Genomic DNA, 20,974 nt, shown 5'->3' on the forward strand with positions numbered 1-20,974 from the left:
TGATTACAAACTTTTCAAAATTAAACTCACACAACACTTACTAGGCTCTTGTTCCAAACCAGGCTAACCCTACACTATCTTCATCTTTGTAGACAGCTTTTGCTCTCTGTTCTCTTATCACTTACATAATATTTTATACATTTATTGGATGAAACTTAGGGCAGACATTCCCCAATTCTTTATCTCATTTCCTTTTTTCTAATGTTACTCATACTGCCCACTCAAAATGCTTCCTGCTTATTTTATTCTATTCCTCCTTTTCCCTCCTCTCCAGCTCTACTGTCTTGCTCTGTTCTTTCCCTAATCTTCCCCACTCTACTTTCCCTCATGCCTCTTTCCCAAACCCACTTACTCTAACTTCCCTAGACCTAGACTCTTCTCTGCGTACCTACTCTCTGCACAGTCAATATGGTTATTACCTGAAAGCTCCTCTCTACTACTTCTGTTTATGCTCTGTACTGTAGTGCAACTAATATCCCTACTGTGGTGTGTTATGCAACTATATATGAATGACTGTTTCTTAAAACTGATCTACCATGAATCTGCTTTGTATATGTAATTGTGAAAATTATCAATGCAATTGTAAATCTGTAGGATGAACTTCTGCTTTTGCTATTATTTGTTAATAAGCTTACTATGTTTTCCGTTATCCTACTCAGAAAAAAATATAACTGTTTTTCCTCTTTTGTGTGCTTTGTCTTTTTCATATTGATGTATGTAGCTTTTCTCTTGGGGCCTCTGCTGAAAAGGGAGTTGCATTTGCTGACCCAGTCAGACTATCTCAGTAAATAAATGTAAATAAATAACTATTCATAATGACGAGGGGAAATTTGACCAGGGCACCAGGAAACTTCCCCTACAATTTTTCATTTCTGCTTTGCCATGACAGGCCATAGGATGGTTGCAACATGGAACAGTTGACTCTGAAGGTTGCTGACGTTTCAAGTGCTGTAATGCAGGATGACATATGCATTACTATGATTACTGATGGTGGCTTAACAGGTAAACAGTTGATGTTTTGCTGGAGGCTGGTGAACCTTCTGATCATGACTAGGATCCAGATCATGGAGAGGAGCGTTAGTGATGAGGTAGATACATTGATGGAGGTTAAGGGCACTGAGCATTATAATATTCTGTTTGCCAGTCTCCTGGAGATACTAACAGAAAGTAAGAAGTGTCTTTTGGTTGGATGAATTATGCCCAGGCTGTACATAGAAATACAAGAACAAAGCAACAAATGTTATATGAATGATTGCTGCTCTTAAGGCTTAGTTACCAGTTGTATGGATTTCTTCCAAATCAGATTTACTCGTTGATAGGTATGACATTTGGGACAATGTGGTTGCACCTCTACAGGTGTCTGTTAATGTTGTTAGGCTTTCATCCATGTGGATAAAGCTGTGTACTGTGATTTGACTTTTGAAACTGTTACACATTTGTGTGAGCTCAAACAGTTGTGTGCTCCTTGGGTTCATTTTCCCTTTGCTGGTTTGAATATTTATACCAAATGACACATTATAGAGTAATTTCATACTGCTGAAGTGACTGTTACTCAAGTTAAGAACTTGTTTGCTCACTGTTGCAAAATGTTTATGATGTTATCAAATTATAAGATTAACATAATTTATGGAATCTGCTGTCCTAGTGCAAATGCCAGAGATATGTACAGAGATATGAATAATTATGCTAGTATGCATATCTTATTACTGAACAAGTTGGAATATCAGCCCAAAAACTCATAATTCCTGTGTTACCAAGGACCTGCTCATCTGAGGAGCCTAATTCCTTGCATTTACCTCACTAACATTACTGCCAACAGTACGAAATTCATACAGCAAGATCCAGCTGCTACGTGACCCTGAACAGGATAACCTGAGTATCAAAAAATTAGTGAATAAATCAACACAATGCAGTGCTTTGGAGGAGACTGCATTTATATGAAAACAGATCTGATAGCTACTAGGCTGTAGCTGTTGATGTCTCCTCCAAAGTGTTATATTATATTTGTTGATGTAGTGCTTATAGCTGCAGACTTCAAACTGCAGGATCTGGGGTTTAGATCCAGGTAAAGCTTTTTCAGGTCTTGTAGCTCAGGGGTTAAAGCCCTGGTCTTGTAAACTGAGGGTTGTGAGTTTAAATCTCATCACAGCCTCATCTTGTACTTTATTTGGGCTGAGTTCTTGGGCTAATAACCTGGAAATCATCTATGAATCTATACAGTCAGTCTTTTCTGATACCCCCATTATACTATTCAAAGTCACATGGCAGCTGGATGTTATTTCAGCAAATTAATATTATTATTAGCATATGCCAAGCATTCATATTATTACCAGGAAAAAAACTAAATTTTTGTAGTACCAGTTACCACATTGGGACAGGGAGCCATTCATGAGCTCTCTGTTGACTTAACATGTAAATTGCTGTTCTACAATGAGTCCCCGGTAGGAAATTCCTCTTATTTACCAAAATATGATGCCTAGGCAAGTATGCATATTGCAATACTAAACAAGTTAAAGTGGTGGAACAACATACACTGCTTTACTGTCATACAATTATTACCATTGCCTCTTTTGGAAGCTGTTATTTCTGAACAACTCATGCATTTGTACTTATTGTTTTTGAGCTCACTGCTAGACACAGGCCTTGACTGATTAACTTCCAAACCAGTGGGAGTTGCGTCCTGCTTTGTTCTTCTCCCACCCCAATTCCCCAGCCACCCCCTAGACCACCCATTATATTTGCTGATTGCTCTGATCCCAGCCCACTGTCACACCTTCAAGACACACCTTTTAAAAAGACTCCACCATAAAACCACACAGCTCGCTACCTGATAGTCAGTCAGTACTACAATATTAAAAATTTTAACTTCCAGTTTAAGGTTGCCACCCATCCTGTTGTCAGCGGTACACTCATGGGTTGAGCTGCCTCATCCCATTACCCACTGTGCAAAGTAGTGGGACTTGAAAAGTCCCACTTTTCAATCGCACTGAATTGCTGTGGAAAAGGCACAATTACTTCCGGCTTTTCCACAGCAATTCAGTTACGTCATCAACCCAGACCTGCAGGCAAAGCTGCTGCCTGTTAGGTCCGGGTGCTTTAATTCGTGCAGCCATTGGCAGAACTTCATGAAAGGGTTGGGGACTGGGGCAGGAAGAGGCCTGCAAAGATCGCGGCTGTAGGAGCGTTTTGTTTCAAGCGCTTCTACAGCCGCTAAAATAAGACAGAGATTTGTTGCTTTTTTTTTTCTAACGAGCCATCCATCCATCCATTCATTCATGCAGCCAGACAGCCAGCCATCTAGCCAGTTATCCATTCATCCAGCCAGTAAGCCATCTATTCATCCAGCCAGCCATCCATTCATCCAACCAGCCAGCCATCCATTCATCCAACCAACCAGCCAGCCATTCGTTCATTCATCCAGCCATCCATTCCTTCATGCAGCCAGACATCCATTCATTCAGCCAGCCATCCATCCAGCCAGGTATCCATTCATTCAGCCATCCATCCATCAAGTCATCCATCCAGTCATTCATCCATCCAGCTGCTACTCCAAACAACCAGCTAGCCACTCGAGCAGCCAGCCAGCCAGTCAGCTAGCCACTCCAGCAGCCAGCCAGCTACCCACTCCAGCAGCCAGCCAACCAGCCACTCCAGCAGCCAGCTAGCCAGCTAGCTAGCCACTCCAACAGCCATCCGTCGTACCCATAACAGTGTCATATTGGCCACACACCCATGTCCCACTTTGGCCCGTGGCAACCCTATTCCAGTTACAACTTCCAAACACAACACACATCCAATCAGTATTATGTTCCTCTTTCCACAACTTAATCTGCTCTACTTCATTTTTCTTTCTTTTTCACCTCCCTTACCCCCTACTACCAATAGCAAACATCTTCATAAAAAAAAAAATCACATGACCAATCTTCATATCTGTATGTGTTACCCTATTTCCATAACTTCCTCACCAACAATCCACCACAACAACCCCCCAGTTATCAAACCAAACCTATTCCCCAACTCACTACTGCCAGGATCACTCCTCTGTATGATCACCAATACTCAGAAGCAGTTCTTTCGCTGTATAAAAATCACCAAAGACCTCATTCAGACTATCTTACAAAATCTTTATACTCCTTCTTAGGAGTAACATCGAACCCAGCCCTGGCTCAACAACTCCATTCCCTTAACTTCAGAAGTACTGCCTTCCTACACTGTCCTCTTCCCTCCTCAATGCACACAGCATCAGAAACAAATTAGACCACATAAGTGCTTTTATTTCCCAGCACAACCCAGACATTGTATCAGCCACAGAATCCTGGGTCAAAAAAGCCTTCCCCAACTTCCAACACTTTCTAACCTCCTGCAACTATGTCAGTGGTGCCAGACCAGGCAAATGATCAGGTGGAGGCTCTCTAATTTTGTACAGAAATAACCTAAACCCAAAAGTCATTGCCCAAGGAAACTTCTCCTGAGACTCTGGTCCTAACTGGATTCTCCTAAAATTTCCAACTCACAAAGGCAAACTACTTCTGATCACTGCAGCCTATCTACCACCCCCTACTTCCATAGATAAATTCAAGTCACTTCTCACTAACATCCTTAATAACTACCCAAAAAATAATAACATAATCATTCTAGGTGACTTCAGTCTTAATTACCTTGGCCCTCTTTCATCTGACATGGGTACTTTCCTAGCAGACCAAGGTCTCCTTAAACTCATAAAAGAACCAATAAGACCTAACCTCAGGTCCTCCAAACACTCCACACTTGACCTGATTATTGCAAACATACCAAACTCCATTGCCAATATAAGCATTCTTGCCACCATCACTAAGCAAGCACTGCCCGATCACTTTTACAGTTATCAACCATCCTATAAAACTACCATCAATATTAAGATCCTTTCAGAAACCAGAGTAACACAAATATAGGCACACTCAGAACCTTTCTCACAGCCCACAACTGAGACCATATACTCTACTTACATGGCCCTAATACAGCAACTGTAAGCCTAACCAACTTTCTACTCCAGCTGCAAGACAAATTGTTCCCACTTATCCACAGGCTTTAAAAACCCACCACAAATGAATATCTATACAGTGAATTCAAACATCTTTTAACTCTAAGAGGTGAAGCATGGCAAACATGGAAACAGACCCCAATGACTGACAACTGCATCTCCTTTATAGTCATGCGTAACTTAGCCAAGAAGTCCATCAGAAGGCACAAAACAAATCTCCAACAAAGAAGCAAATTCATAGGTTCATAGGTGATTACTTGGCTAATAGCACAAGAGCCTTTACAAGCTTAGCCAATAATACCGAGGATATGACAATATTGTATCTTAATTCCCCATATATGGGATGGAGTAGTATCAGGGTACTGGGTCTTTGGGTGTTGGAGCATGAGTCATTTTACAGGCTACCTCTGTACATAAGGGACATAAGCAATACTCCAGGAGTGACTTTATGGTTTCCCCATCTATTTATCCAAATTCTTTTTGAAGAGAGTAAGGGATGGGCTTTGTTTTACGAAGACAGGAAGTTTATTCCATAGATGAGGTAGCCTTTGGGATACGAATCTGTCTCTCCACCAAGTTCTGTTAGTGTCACAGTAAGGTTCAGGTCCATGGAAAGTGTAACCCTTGTATAACTTTTTTGCAAATATGTAATATTTTCATCAGGGCTGTATCAGAGAATGCCTTGTAAGTCAGGCATAAGTCACCTCTCAATCAACAATATGAAACAGAGTAAAGGGATGAGGCCTTTAGTCGGTCTGTATAAGATGTATGTCTTACGCTTTGTATTTTTTAGGTATTAGTGCCTGGTTAGGTACATGCATAAGGGAGCATTGTACTCGATTATGGACCTGATGAGGGTTGAGTATAATGGCACTATGACTATTTTTTTATCTTGATGCAATACCTTTACTTATAATTTGAGTCGAACAGATGGATTTTCTCACTACCTTAGCTACCCGGTGGTCAAAGTTTGGGTTACTATCTAGCTGCCTTCCCAGGTCCCTCACCACTGAGTCTACTTTTACTGGTGTGCTCTCACTATTATAATTTGCAGGGACATCTGATTTACCAAAGGGTATGATTATGCATTTTTAGCATTTGGTCTCGGAACATGATTTTGGCACTAGTTATATGTCATTTTTAAGCCTGTTTGTAGGATGTCAACATCGTTTGGGGATTCAGTGATTGCTCCCAGCTTACAGTTGTCAGCAAACTTGGTGAGTAAGAGTCCCCCAACATTGGCCTTCCCTTCAGAGAAGTACATACAAAACAAGAGGTGTCCCAACACTGAGCCCTGTGGGACACCACTAGTGGCAGGTTTCTTATCGGAAGTGGATTCACCTATTCAGACAACTTGTGTACAGTCAGTGAGACAATGTGGTATCCAGCTGATGATGTAAGAGTTTATGCCTAATTCAGTAAGTTTATCTATGATCACTGCATCGGGGATTGTGTCAAAAGCTTTGGCCAGGTCTAGATAAGCAGTGTCTATCATTTTACCCTCATCCATGGCCTTGATGACTTTCTTGGAGAAGTCCACCAGATTGAACAGGTGAGACCTCCCTTTGACAAACCCAGATTGGGTCTAGTCCAGTGTTTGGAGATTTTCTATGTCATTATTGATCAGGTCTATGATAATTCTTTCCATGGTCTTGCAGTTAAGACTGGTCAAGCTTATGGGTCTGTAGTTCCCTGGTTCAGTTAATGGCCCTCTCTTGTCCAGAGGAATGACTGTTAGTCTTCCATTCCACTGAGACAAAACCCATCTGGAGGCTGTGGTTAAAGAGAGAGTTTCTAGTGGCCCTGGCAGATTCTGTCTATTGCTATTTAAGAAGCATCCTGGAATGTTGTTGGGACCCATGGAGACTGCGTTTTTGGCTTTAGCGAGAGCAGTAAGGACCTGTTCCATCGTAATGACTGGCAGGGGATGGTTGCAAATATTTTTTTGGATGTGGTAGGAGGTGATGTGGGGGGGGGTTGAACTGATTGCTATAGTTTCAGTCTGGGTGTAAGCCATTCATGATTAACGCAGTACATTGCTGAGCATCATTCATCCCCTTCTTCCATTTCAAATACATACATTCCAAAGAAGTCTATTCTACTTGAAAATATTTCCACTGACACCCCTTCTAGATCTGACAACGTAAACTCCTGGTTCATATATTACTGCAGACAGTATCTAGGTCTTCCTGTCACTCGCATATATAATCTATGTCTCACACAATACTAGGCTATCGGCCCTGGGGCCTATACAAGCCCAGCCAAAAAGGTACCCTGGCTTTTGCCACACAAGAAAATTATTTTCCTGTGCCACTATTGAGCAGAACCACAGAGGTGATCCCCGGGGTGAAGTTCCTATTTTCCATCCAATCATCAAGATTTTACTTGAAGAGTGCTAATGAGGAGCTTTGTTTGATATAGATAGGTAGTTTATTCCAGAGTATGTGAAGTCTCTGGGACAGGAATCTTTCCCTCCGGCATGTTTTGTTTATAGTGGTGACAAGGTTTAGGTCCCTAGAGCATGTAGCTAGGAGGGATTTGGATTTCTTTAAGTGGAGCATGTCCAACAGCTCTGGGTTTGACATAGCTTTGTAAGTTAGGCAGAGATCACCTTGAGTAGGCGATATGCGATGGAGTAAAGCTGGAGTTTTTTGAGATGGTCTGCATAGGGCATCTGTTTGAGGCCAGTAATCCTCTTTGTGGGGTATTTCTGTGGCCTTTCCAGTTGTTGTAGCTGTCTTGTGAGGTACATACCAAAAGGGGTGTTGTACTCTATAATGGGTCTAATGAGTGATGAGTACAGGGGAACAATGACCTCTTTTTTTCTGGATGAAACCTTTTGTGATGAGGTGTGCCACATAGAAGGATTTCCTGACTACTGTGGTGATGTGATTATCAAAGGAGAGACTACTGTCCACCTGTGTCCCAAGATCTCGTATAACACTTTCAGTGTTAAGTATACTACTGCCTATGTTGTAGTTCATGGATACAGAATTTTTACCAGAGGGCATGACAATGCACTTTTTGGCATTGAGCTTGAGGCTATGGCTTTGACATCAGGCATCTGTCTCAGTGAGGCCCTTTTGTAGGATGTCCACATCGTTAGGAGTTTCGATTATGGCTCCTAGTTTGCAGTCATCTGCGAACTTCATTAGCCAAAGACCTTCTGTGTTAGCCTGTACTTCAGAGAAGTAGATACCAAACAGGAGAGGACCCAGGACTAAACTCTGTGGTACTCCACTTGACACTGGTCTGAAGTCGGATTTGGAGTCTGCTACTTTCACAGTGTGGGTTCTGTTAGTGAGCCAATTGGCAACCCATCTTGTGACATAGGGATTTATACCTAGTTTAGTGAGTTTATCTATAATTCCAGAGTGGGGGATGGTGTCAAAAGCCTTGGCAAGATCTAGATAGGCTGTGTGAACCATCTTACCCTTGTCTACAGCTTTGGTGACTGCTTCAAAGAAGTCTATCAGGTTTAGGAGACATGATCTGCCTTTTACAAACCTGAACTGGGTGTGGTCCAGAGTTTGGAGATTACCAATGTCTTTGTTTATAAGTTCCATGCTGATACGTTCCATGGCCTTGCAGACCAGGCTCATCAGGTTAATGGGGCGGTAGTTCCCGGGGTCCGTAGTGGCTCCCCCCTTGTGGAGTGGGATAATCATCTCTGTGTGCCATTCAGCAGGCACAAAGCCCGAGGTGAGGCTATGACTGAACATGGTACTTAGGTGGCGTGCCAGTTCGCTCTGTAGTTCATGTAGAATGCAGCCTGGGATGTTGTCTGGTCCCATGGATGCTGTGTTCTTGGCTTTGGAGATTGTGGTTTTTACCTGTGCAGCCATGAGTACAGGAACTTTGTATTCTTCCGGTATAGAGATGGGTCTTAGGGGGTGAGAGGGGGGTAAAGTTAGCACTGAACCTATTTGCCAGGATGTTGGCAATATCAGTTGGGTCTGTATATTTAGTGCCATTGTGCTGTAACTCAGAGCAGATCTGAGTGTTGCCATTGAGATTCTTGACATAGCTATAGAATGCTTTGTGGTTGTCTTTAGAATCAGTGGCAATTTTGTTTTCGTAACTAGCTTTGGAGGATTTTATCAGGGATTGCAGCTTCTTACTGAGGCTGACCAGGGAGCTCCTCCACTCATGGGATTTTACTGTCTTTTGCAACAGTTTCTTTCTTCTGTTGTACAGTTTGTTTATGGCAGGGGACCACCAGATTGGCTTCCTTTTTTTGGAGGATAGCATCTTGGTTCTGTTTGGGATAGCACGATCCATGCACTCATGTAAGTGCTTATAAAGTGCAATTGTGTAGGATTCAGTAGTCATAACTGTATTGTCCATCTGCATGGGCACCACTTCTGTCTTAAGAAGCATGAAGTTGGCTTTGGAGAAAATTTTTACCATGGTTTCCTTAATGGGGAGTGGGGGCAGGATGTGGATATCTAGGGTAATTAGCTTATGGTCGGATCGGACCAATGAGGCATTAACGTCAGGTGTGGAACACCGGTCACTCATGTTGGTAATGACTAGATCTAGGATATTGTTGCCCCTGGTGGGGGTGTGGATAAGTTGATCCAGGGCATTGGAGTTTATGAATTCCAGAAAGCGTTGAGCAAAGGAGTTGGTACATGAGTAGTTTTCCCAGTTAATGGTGGGGTAGTTGAAATCGCCCATTATCAGGGTGTTTGGTTGAACCCTAATATATTTCAGTACATCAAGAAAAGAGGAGTGAGAATCCTGGGGCATGGTGGGTGATCTGTAGCAAGCTAGAATTTGGATTGCAGTTTTGCCCAGAGTTAGTTGCACTTGGATAACCTCAGCTGCATTATGCTGAGCAACTAGCCTGGAGGTGTGGATATCCTTAATGAATATGGACACACCTCCGCCTTTGGTGTTCCGGTCCAGGTTACATGGCCGAAAAGCGTGGTATGAATTATAGCCTGGTAGTGCAGGGGTGCTCTCTGGAGCCTTGAACCAGGTCTCAGTCATTGCACAGATATCAATGTTCTCCATTTTAAGGAGTGCCTCGAGTGAGTGCATTTTGAGATTTAGACTTCTAGCATTGAGTAGCATCACCCTCAGTTTTTGCTTGCCTGTTCCTGTTACGGTGGTGAATTTGTCATTTGAACCTTGCCTAAAAAAGGCACTATAGGGGTGGCAAGAACCTTAGCCAGTATCCGGAATCCCAGGGGTGACAGGTGCAGGCCATCTCTGGCAAAGCATTGTGATCTGCCGACCATGTCATCCCAGGCAGACAGATACTGGATCCATTTAGAATGGCACCAGAAGCTTAGCCAATTGTTGAAGTCAATCATTTTGTCCTTGTACTGCGGCGTCATTCTGGGTGATGGCAGAATTCTACTCAGAGCTACGGTCATACCTGCCTGGGCTACAAGATTGGAGAGCTCTTCCATGTCTCTTTTCATGTAGTCCAGGGAGGTATGTCTCAGGTCGTTAACACCAACATGGACAATGACAGAGTCATATTTGTACTTGTTGTGGAGTGACCTGAGTGCATGGGTTATCTAGCGGATCCTGGCACCTGACAGGCAGCTGACAGTAACCTTCTCCTTGTTTAGCCTGGTGAGTGGGACATCAGTGTGCTTGACTACAGAGTCACCTATGACTAGTGTGTTGGGTACATTGTTTTGCTTTATTGGCTGTGGTTGAGTGGCACACTGAGTCTGCGGGCTGTGTCATTTGGGTTGTGTTGGGAGGTGGAGGTTGCTTGCATTTCTGCTTTGGAGGTCTCTGTTGCTTGAGCAGATTATTATTGAGAGCCTCCATGAATGTTTTTACGTTTCTATGTGTGGATTTTGGTGGTGTAGATTTAGTGAGACTATGTGATGAGTGTGGTGTGATGCAAGTGTTTACCTTCTCCTCTTTACTGTCAAGTTCAGTCTTGATTGCAGAGAGCTTTACCTCCAGTTTGGCTAGATAAGTGCATCTCTCACAGGTTGTAGTGTTGGGTGGTAGGAGGAGAGGGTTGTCTGTGTACATGAGGCAATTTCTACATTGCCCCAAGATGCCCAGATTCATCAGATAGGCAGGAGAGAACACTGGGAGCTGACCCTTGGATATGCCTGAATAAAAAAATATTTTCCTCTAGATAAGTGAGGAAAGTGAGTACAAGAGCTGTTTTTTTTCTAAGCAAGTGAGGAAAGTAAGTACCAAAACTGTTTTCCTCTAGGTAATGAGGAAGGTTGAGTGCTATAGTAATTAATAGGTTATTTAGTGCTTACAAGTTCTGAACAAGTGCTGATTACGAATAAGCAAATTCAAGTGCTAAAACTAAAAATCTGTATCTGGACTAAACTAGTTACAGGAAAGGGGGAAAACAAGTGCAAATGTGGGCTTTTAAATCAGAAAATTGAGAGAGATGGAAAAACTGCCCAAACGGCCAATAACTACAATTTCTGGGCCAGAACCACTCCATATATGGTAGTTAGGTTATCTAGTGCTTACCACTCCCACTGATAAGCTAGAAGGCTTCCCTCCAACACAGAAAGCTTGGGGGGCTCAGAAGCTTACATACAGTCCTGGAAACAGCAAATCTGAATCTGGACTACAATAGTTACAGGAAAGATATATATATATATTTTTATATAAATATATATATATATATATATATATGTATATATATATATATATATAAAAGTAGCTAAAACAGCAGTAAAAACAATTCAAATGCAGTGCAAGCTAGCACACTTGAGTATGTAGCAATGTTAGAGCAAACAGTTTAAAAAATGCAATTAAATTAAAAATGACTAAAAATAAGTGCAGAAGGAGTCTATTAGGTAGAATGAGGTAAAGAGATGGGACTGGGGGGAGTGTCCCAGATCAAATCTACAGTGGGGGCAGGCAACTGCAAAAGCCTCCAAATTTAAACAACAGCACAGGAATAGGGAGGGTGGATATAGGAAAACCAACACCTTCAGCAGAGATCTGAAAAACTATACAGTGAAGCAAAAATAACAGTGCACAACTCTGAAGTCAGCCAGCAATGATATAAAATTAGTCAAACAACAACATCATGCCACAGATTTAGAAAAACTAACCCAGTTAAACTCCTCCACAAAGCAAACCAACACAAAAGATACCTATCACTTATGGCCAATATCTATCCTCCCAATTCTAGGCAAACTTCTTGAAAACATAGTCTGTACCCAACTCTCCCTCTATATTCAGCAGTACCATCTGCTCTCCTCCAAGCAACATGAACTCTGACCTGGATGAAGTACTATGACAGCACTTTGGTCCCTTACTGACGTCATCCTGCTAAACTCTGATAGTGGTCTCCTTATAGGTGCCCAGTTTATAGATTTGACAAAGACATTTGATCTCATTAACCACTATCTTCTCCAAAACATATCAGTTGAAATTTATAGTAGCCCAGATCCCAGTGCCTGGTTTAAAAACTTCTTCACTGACAGATACTTAACAGTTAAAACTGGATCCTCTCGATTAGAATCTGCACTGGTTACCAAATGTATGCTACAAGGATCCATTCTTGCCTCCCTTCTCTTCTCCATATTCATTGACAAACTTCCTTGTGACCTCCCCTTATCCCGCATAAACTCTATACTGATGACATGATCATTTACCTATCAGGTCACTCTCACATCAGTATCCAGTGCCAACTCCAGTCAGACTTACATGAGCTCCACCAAGCACTCATAAACCATAAACTACTTCTCAACCCCATGAAGACCAAAACTGTGCTTTTTGGAACTCCACAGAAAATTCATCAAGCTCCTGAATCTTTAACTATATTTCACCTATGCAATCATGCCACAGAGACAACCTCCACCTTCAAATACTTAGGACTACTGCTTGATTAGTCACTAAACTTCCTTTTCCACATAGACAAAGTGAGAGCCAAAATAAACTGCATTTTTTTCTGGGCCAAAAAGATCTCCACTTTTCTATCTTAGCCAGACAGAGCATCCACTGGCAAAGGAATTCTTTCTCAACTTTGAATGTAGGCTCCCAAAGTTTGCTTCTCACTGCAAGAAAGAAACATAGTCAAGCTCCAGACTATCTTTAAACAGCATCTGCCTTACAAACTAACCTTTCTGTGAGTGTCAGTGTATCACCCTAGAAAAAGCCAAATAGCTACCCATAAAATAAAGAACTAAGCTGCTTTTAGGGTCCCAGCTCTACAAACTACTCTAACTGCACACATTTACCCCACTTGCAGCTAGATTTCATGAAAAACTTCTCATACAGCCTGAGACACTACACACAAGCTACTCCAATTCTCATTAACCCAAGAACCAAACTCCACAGCATTGCACATGCTTTCTCCTCTCTGGCACCTACTCATTGCCAAGCTCTCTCTATTGACAATAAGGAAATCAACATTTATTCCAGATTCAGAATACAACTCAAAAAGCAACTCTTCATCCAAGTGCCCCTGATTAAAAACAGGACATATAACCTAACGTATCTCCTTTCTGAGTCTCTTCTCCTCTCTCAAGATTCACTGAAAATTGACCTACTTTAGAAACTAATGAATATATTGTACATTATACTCTGCTTGATAGGGTTGCCACCTATCCGTTTTTTTTTTTCCAGACTATCTGGAAATCAAATTAATTCTACAGTAGTCTGGAAAACACTGTACAAACTTTGCTATTCTGTTTCAAAAAGGAAACAATCAGACTATCAGAGTTTGTTAAATCGGCTGATTTACTATGCTTTTTTACAGAAAAGCATAGTAAATCGTCTGAAAGCAGGAATCAGGAATGGAAAAAGAAAGCATTCCTCATCAGTTGCTGTCATAACATTGTCACAGAATGGGTGGAACATGGGTGGGAGAGAGGTAGGAATGGGCAGGGTTACATGCGATGTGAGGGGTGTGGCTCACCATTCAGTGTTGACAGATTCCTGATGCAGCCACGAGTCAACTTCCAATGTTTTCTTTGCTCTAACTGCTGCCCAATGCATATATGAATGTCAACGTATACAGACAAACTTCATTGCAGATGTCATACCTGCTGAAAAACATTACAGCATTTGAGAAATAATAATAAACAGCCAAGTCATGCAGTAATCACTGGAATTGTGCAATATTTAGTCCACCCAAACACACACACACACACACACACACACACACACACACACACACACACACACAAAAAAGTGAAAGATGTTCAATGTACCAGGGAAGGGCAGAGCAAAAACCTGCATCTCCACTCACACTGTGATGGTACATGGGACCGTACAACAGCCCCACCTGCACTGGCATGCACACCCACTGCACAGAGACAGAGTTTCCCAGGGGATACCTAGTGTCACTGCTGTGTATCTCTGCTGTTCTCCATTACAGGTCACACCACACAGACAGACAAACAATGGACCAAGGAAGGGAAGAGCAAAGCCCACCTCTCCACTCTTGCTGTGATGGCACATGGACCGAGTGACAGCTCCAACTTCTATAGCATGTGCAACCACTGCACAGAGACAGTCTCCCAGGGGATACTCACTGTCAGTCCTGTCCATCTCTGCTGTTCTGCATTACAGGTCACACCACCCAGACAGGCAGACAATGTACCAGAGAGCAGCAGAGACAGCACAACCTAATCCTGGATACAGATGCCTCCTCCCAGACAGCAGGACCTCCTGGAATAATAGAACACCACATTCAGCATAACTGTGCACTCTGGAAACAGTACAGATAACCTAGCTGTAAAGTGCAAGTATACAGACTGCAAGTCTAATGAAGTGACCAGTACATTTCAGTTGCAAACTCTGACAAATGTGGGATGGAAGCAAGGCTAAAAGACTTGTGATCAACACATCTACAGAAAGCATTCCAAATAATTGAACAGAGGTCATAACATAAGGACATTTGTGTGAAAAGTACTCCAAGTTACTGTAAAATATAATGGGGCAAAACATTCAGCATACCTGTGCACTCTGATTACAGTACAAATAACCTAGCTGTAAAATGCAAGTATATGGACTGCAAGCCTATTGGAACAACCAATACATTCCCATTGCAAACTCTGACATATAGCAAATGTGGGATGGAAGCATAGCTAAAAGGTCTGTAATGAACACATCTACACAAAGCACGCCCTCCCTAGGCAGTGGCACCACCAGAAATAAACAAATAAAGATAAATAGAGATAAAAATCCTATACAGCACCACCAGAAATAAACAGAGATAAAAATCATATACAATCATACAAATACCAAAATGTGTAAGAACAAATAATAAAAACAAACTTTGTTTCAACAATACTAAATATAAGCAATATAAATGCATATGTCATAAAGACTTATCATAAATCCAATAAAAATATACATATACACACATATACACATCCATACATATATAAACATGTTTACATATATACACATACATGTGTGTGTGTGTGTGTGTGTGTGTGTGTGTGTGTGTGTGTGTGTGTGTGTGTGTGTGTTTGTTTTCATATGTATATACTAGGCTAATGACCAACCACCAGGGCCTTTATAAACCTAGCCATTTAATCTAACCCCTATATATCATGGATGTTTAATAGGAGGGAAGTATGTTAGGAAGTTTCTAGAGGTTATGTGGTGGGGGCATGGTGTTAGTTTAGGCATTACTGTCTGTCAGAGACATGGGGGTCCAAACTCAGGGTTTATACACACTCATACATATATAAATGTAAATGTATATATACATATATATTAATATGTATTTTATAAATATAAATAAATATATAGATATACAAAACAACATATCTTGATATTAGTAACCAATATTCTTTTCACACATTTAACACCAGGGATACCAGCTTGGGATGAAGTCTGGAATTCTAACTAAGGAAGCACTAACCTCTTGAGTAGTGAGGGTGAAAAAAACAACATTGTTAGCACCTCTGCAACCATCATTTAACACATTTTTCAGAGAGTAAATGCCATTCACAACTTGATAAAATTCTCCAATTGTGTGGATCACAGCAGTTAAACAAAATATTATAATGGCTGCCATTGCCAAGTTCCACTGTATTGAAAGTAAGTGTTCCTGGTGTCTAGGACAGATAAGGAATGTCCTGCTTCTACTTTTAGATCCTCAACAAAGCCTAAGAAAAGTTGGAATGAAGAAAGAGGTGTAGGAGGCAGCCAACCTCTATTGGGTTTTGCATGGGAAAAGTAAACCCTGTAACCAATGCCAGAATAAGGAGCAGTTAACAGACGACTGGCAAACCAATTGGCTACTGTAACAGACATTTGATGTCACACCGAAGTCAACACGATTGTCAGACAAGTTTCATCAACTACCACAAGGCTTTTCAAACTGGAAAAGAGGTTATATATTTAATAAAAAATAAAGAAATTGGATTAAAAAAAATCATATTTTTGTAGACTAGTGCATCTTAGAGGATGTGCAGGGAGCAGGTAGAAGAAACACCGCCATCATAGATGGCTGCACTGTGTGTGCTTTTATTCTCAGAGACATAGATGACAAAAAACACGATTATTTAAAATTTTTCTAATGAAGGCAATACCCTGTTTTTATTTTATTTTATTTTACATATGCGCAGATGTGGATTTGAATTACTACATTAGTGCATATATAACTTCTTTCAATACATTCCACAGTGCACTTAAACTTATGAGCACTATGTGGGGCTGTGGGTGTAGAACTTAGAAATGCTGCAATGGCAGTGGCACAGAGGGTGTCAAACGAGGATATGAGAAAACAGTACTATAGGTGCAAAAGATTTAAGGGCAGCTAAAGGGTAGGTACTGAAGGATGTTATGGTTTTCAGGAAGTGATGTGTAGTGGTAATTTGCTTTTTGGTAGTTTATGGTACTACTTTTACTAGAGGTAAATTTCATACAGAAACTGATTATTTTACTTTTCTGAGAGACCTTTCTCTTGTGCATAGCAACATTCAAGACTGTTCCTTTTCTGACCTTTGTGTGACAGTAGTTCAAATTGATATTGACATGGATTATATACTTGAAGGAAATGGAATAAAAAAGTGAAATCCATGGATATTCGATTTGGGAGAAGGGTCAAAGGGTGAAGCAATATTTTGGGAACGTTGTAGTTCTATGATACCTTTTTACAATGATTGGACTTTTTGGTGGCTAGCTTTCAAAGATAAACAAAGAAGTCTGTATTGTATGTTGAAGAAATAATTTTTGTATGATAAAAAAAACAAGATTATAAAGCAGCATGAGTTGTTTTCTATAATGATTTGGATGTTTCACAAGGTTCAGTGTTTCTTTGAGCTCAATATATGTTAAATAATTTAAATGAAGAGATACTAAATGTTTTTATATAAACAAAAGTATTTTTTTACAGTCAGTACTGAAAAGGATATCTTTCCGTTTCTCATTAAAGCTGACAAATGTGATACTTTATTCATTTCTTAGTTTACAGATTCTACAGGTAAATTTGTGAAATCCCAGACAAGGATTATGAATATTGCTGTACAATTTCTTTCAAGGATGTGTGCACATCTATCTGTACTTAGGCTTTCTGAAGAAGATAGTGTTGTCTTGGACAGGCTCATCACATTGGACTCTCCCTAAATTATCATCACCTGGTATGGATGGTATACCTTATATTTTTTTATAAACAAATGACTCAGGTCTATATACAACTCTTTCCCATATCTTAGATGAGTGGCTGGGTGGGGAGGTTTTGACTTCAGCTGGGTAACTACAGCAGAGCTAGTATGGGAGATGGCTAGAAAGGTGCTTGGTGTGACATCTGGAAAGAGGAAGGAGGACAAGGAGATATGGTGGTGGAATGAGGAAGTACAGGAGAGTATACAGAGAAAGAGGTTGGCCAAGAAGATGTGGGATTGTCAGAGAGATGAAGAAAGTAGACAGGAGTATAAGGAAATGAGGTGCATGGCAAAGTGAGAGGTGGTGAAGGCTAAGGACAAGGTGTATGAAGAGTTGTATGAAAGGTTGGACGCTAAGGAAGGAGAAAAGGACCTGTACCAATTGGCTAGACAGAGGGACCGAGCTAGTAAAAATGTGCAGCAGGTAAGGGTGATAAAGTATAATGAGGGAAATGTACTCACAAGCGGGGAGAGTGTGTTGAGCAGATGGAAAGAGTACTTTGAGGGGCTGATGAATGAAGAGAATGAAAGGGAGAGAAGGTTGGATTATGTGCGGATAGTGAATTATGAAGTGCACTGGATTATCAAGGAGGAAGTAAGGATAGCTATGAAGAGGATGAAGAATGGATGTTGGTCTAGATGACATGCCTGTGGAAGCACGGAGGTGTTTAGGTGAAATGGCAGTGGAGTTTTTAATTAGATTGTTTAATGAAATCTTGGAAAGTGAGAGGCTGCCTGAGGAGTGGAAAAAAAGTGTCTTGGTACCAATTTTTAAGAATAAGAGTGATGTGCAGAGCTGTAGTAACTGCAGAGGGATTAAATTGATCGGTCACAGCATGAAGTTATGGGAAAGAGTAGTGGAAGCTAGGTTAAGAAGGGAGGTGATGATTAGTGATCAGCAGTATAGTTTCATGCCAGGAAAGAGCACTACAGATGCGATGTTTGCTCTGAGAGTGTTGATGGAGAAGTACAGAGAAGGTCAGAAAGAGTTGGATTGTGTCTTTGTGGACTTAGAGAAAGCATATGACAGGGTGCCTAGAGAGGAGTTGTGGTATTGACTGAGGAAGTCGGGAGTGTCAGAGAAGTATGTAAGAGTGGTACATGATATGTACGAGGGTAGTGTGAAAATGGTGAGGTCTGCGGTGGGAGTGATGGATGCATTTAAGGTGGAGGTGGGATTACATCAAGGATCAGCTCTGAGTCCTTTCTTATTTGTTATGGTGATGGACTGGTTGACAGATGAGATCAGATAGGAGTCCCCGTGGACTATGATGTTTGCAGATGACATTGTAATTTGTAGTGAGAGTAGGGAACAGATGGAGGAGACCATGGTGAGGTGGAGATATGCTCTAGAGAGAAGAGGAATGAAGGTCAGCAGAACTAAGACAGAATATGTGTGTGTGAATGAGAGGGAGGATAGGGCAATGGTGAGGATGCAGGGAGTAAAGATGGTGAATGTGGATGAGTTTAAATACTTGGGATCAACAGTTCAGAGTAATGGCGAGTGTGGAAGAAAGGTGAAGAAGAGAGTACAGGCAGAATGGAATGGGTGGAGAAGAGTGTCAGGAGTGATTTGTGACAGACGAGTACCAGTAAGAGTGAAAGGGAAGGTCTACAAGAGGGTAGTGAGACCAGCTATGTTATATGGGTTGGAGACAGTGGCAATGGCAAAAAGGCAGGAGTCAGAGCTGGACATGGCAGAGTTAAAGATGTTAAGATTTGCACTGGGTGTGACAAGGGTGGACAGGATTAGGAACAAATATATTAGAGGGTCAGCCCAGGTTGGAAGGTTTGGAGACAAAGCCAGAGAGGCGAGATTGCGCTGGTGTGGACATGTGCTGAGGATGGATGCAGAGTATATTGGGAAAAAGATGCTAAGGATGAAGCTGCCAGGTAACAGGAAAAGAGGAAGGCCTAAGATAAGGTTTATGGATCTGGTGAGAGAGGACATGCAGGTGGTTGGTGTGACAGAGCAAGATGCAGAGGACAGGAAAAAATGGAAACAGATGATCCACTGTGGTGACCCCTAATGGGAGCAGCCGAAAGAAGAAGAAGAAGATATATGTGAAATCTAAATCTTTTTATACCATCACTTAGTAAGCTTTAGTTTGCTTTGGAAAAGTTTTTTAGTTTTTTTTTTTGCTCCTGTGGTGGTCACAGGTTCAATAGTTACTTCAAACAAGACTGATTTATGATACAACCTTACAAGGGAGGGCATCACACAGGAGGGAATGCAGTGACCTCTCGTGTTGGTGAGTACTATGTCTAGGACATTTGAGCCCCTTGTGGGGGTGCAGACTATCTATTCCAGAGCATTTGTATTGACAAAGTCCAGGAACCTCTGGGCAAGTATGTTCATGCTCATGAATGTCACCCAGTCGATGGAAGAATAGTCGAAATCTCCCATGACTAAGGTGTTGGGCAGTATGGCAAGTGACTCCAGTAAGTCCAGGTAGGCAGTGTGCTTTTCTTGGTTCATGGTGGGGGACCTATAGCTAACAATGATCTGGTGGGGTATTTTGCCTATAGTTAATTAGACATGGAGTAGTTAGAGAGAGTCATACTGTTTGACCAGTTTCAAGGAGTACTTAGCCTAATGAACATGGATACACCTCCACTTTTGGTTCTTTCATGCTCATTTTGAGGTCTGAAAGTGTGGAAGGCATTGTAGCCTTACACAGCTGGGGTGCTCTCCCTATCCTTGAACCATGCCACAGTGACTGCACAGATGTCAGCGTCTTCCAAGGTGAGGAGTGCTTCCAGGGAGTGCAGTTTCATGTTTTGACTTCTATCATTAAGCAGCAGAACCTTGACTTTGTTATGTTAGAAATGTTGTTGTTTTGACATTGCCTAAAAAGGTACTATGGGGGAGACATGTGCCCTTGCCAGTATCTGAAAGCCTAGAGGAGATGTGTGCAGACCATCTCTGGCAAAGCAGCATGTCCTGTCAACTGTCTTCCCAGGCTGACAGATATTGGACCCCCTTTGACTGACACCACAGGCAAAGCCAATTGTTGAAGTCAATCATTTCTTGTTTATATTGCAGCATCATCCTGCGTAAAGGTAGAATGCTGCTTAAGGTTAGGGTCATGCCTACCTGGGACACATAATCTGAGAGTTCAGTCATGTCTGACTTCATATAGTCCAAAGAGGTACATCTCAAGTCATTCATACCAACATGAACTATGACAATGTGATAACAGTACTTGTTGAGTGACTTGAGTGCATGTGTGATTTGACAGATTCTGCCACCTGACAGACAGCTGACAGTGACCTTTTCCTTGGCCATCCTGGTGAGGGGGACATCTGTGTATCTTACTGTGGAGTTGCCTATTACCAAGACATTAGGGTTTTTAGGTGTTTTGCCTTAAGG

The 20,974-nt window shown here is 41.6% G+C and overlaps 1 protein-coding gene across 1 annotated transcript in view; it reads left to right on the forward strand.

The window, feature by feature from the left end:
* The first annotated feature begins 908 nt into the window (after positions 1-908).
* The window catches only part of LOC122792779 (protein shortage in chiasmata 1 ortholog-like), a 284,249-nt gene continuing 264,183 nt past the window's right edge, over positions 909-20,974 (forward strand). The window contains exon 1 of the mRNA XM_044060349.1: positions 909-1,002. Within this exon, the coding sequence (XP_043916284.1) occupies positions 909-1,002 (94 nt within the window). The remainder of the gene's footprint in view (positions 1,003-20,974) is intronic.

Source organism: Protopterus annectens, chromosome 2.part0 (genome assembly GCF_019279795.1).
Source record: "Protopterus annectens isolate FY-2018-M chromosome 2.part0, PAN1.0, whole genome shotgun sequence".
Taxonomy (NCBI): Eukaryota; Metazoa; Chordata; order Ceratodontiformes; family Protopteridae; genus Protopterus; species Protopterus annectens.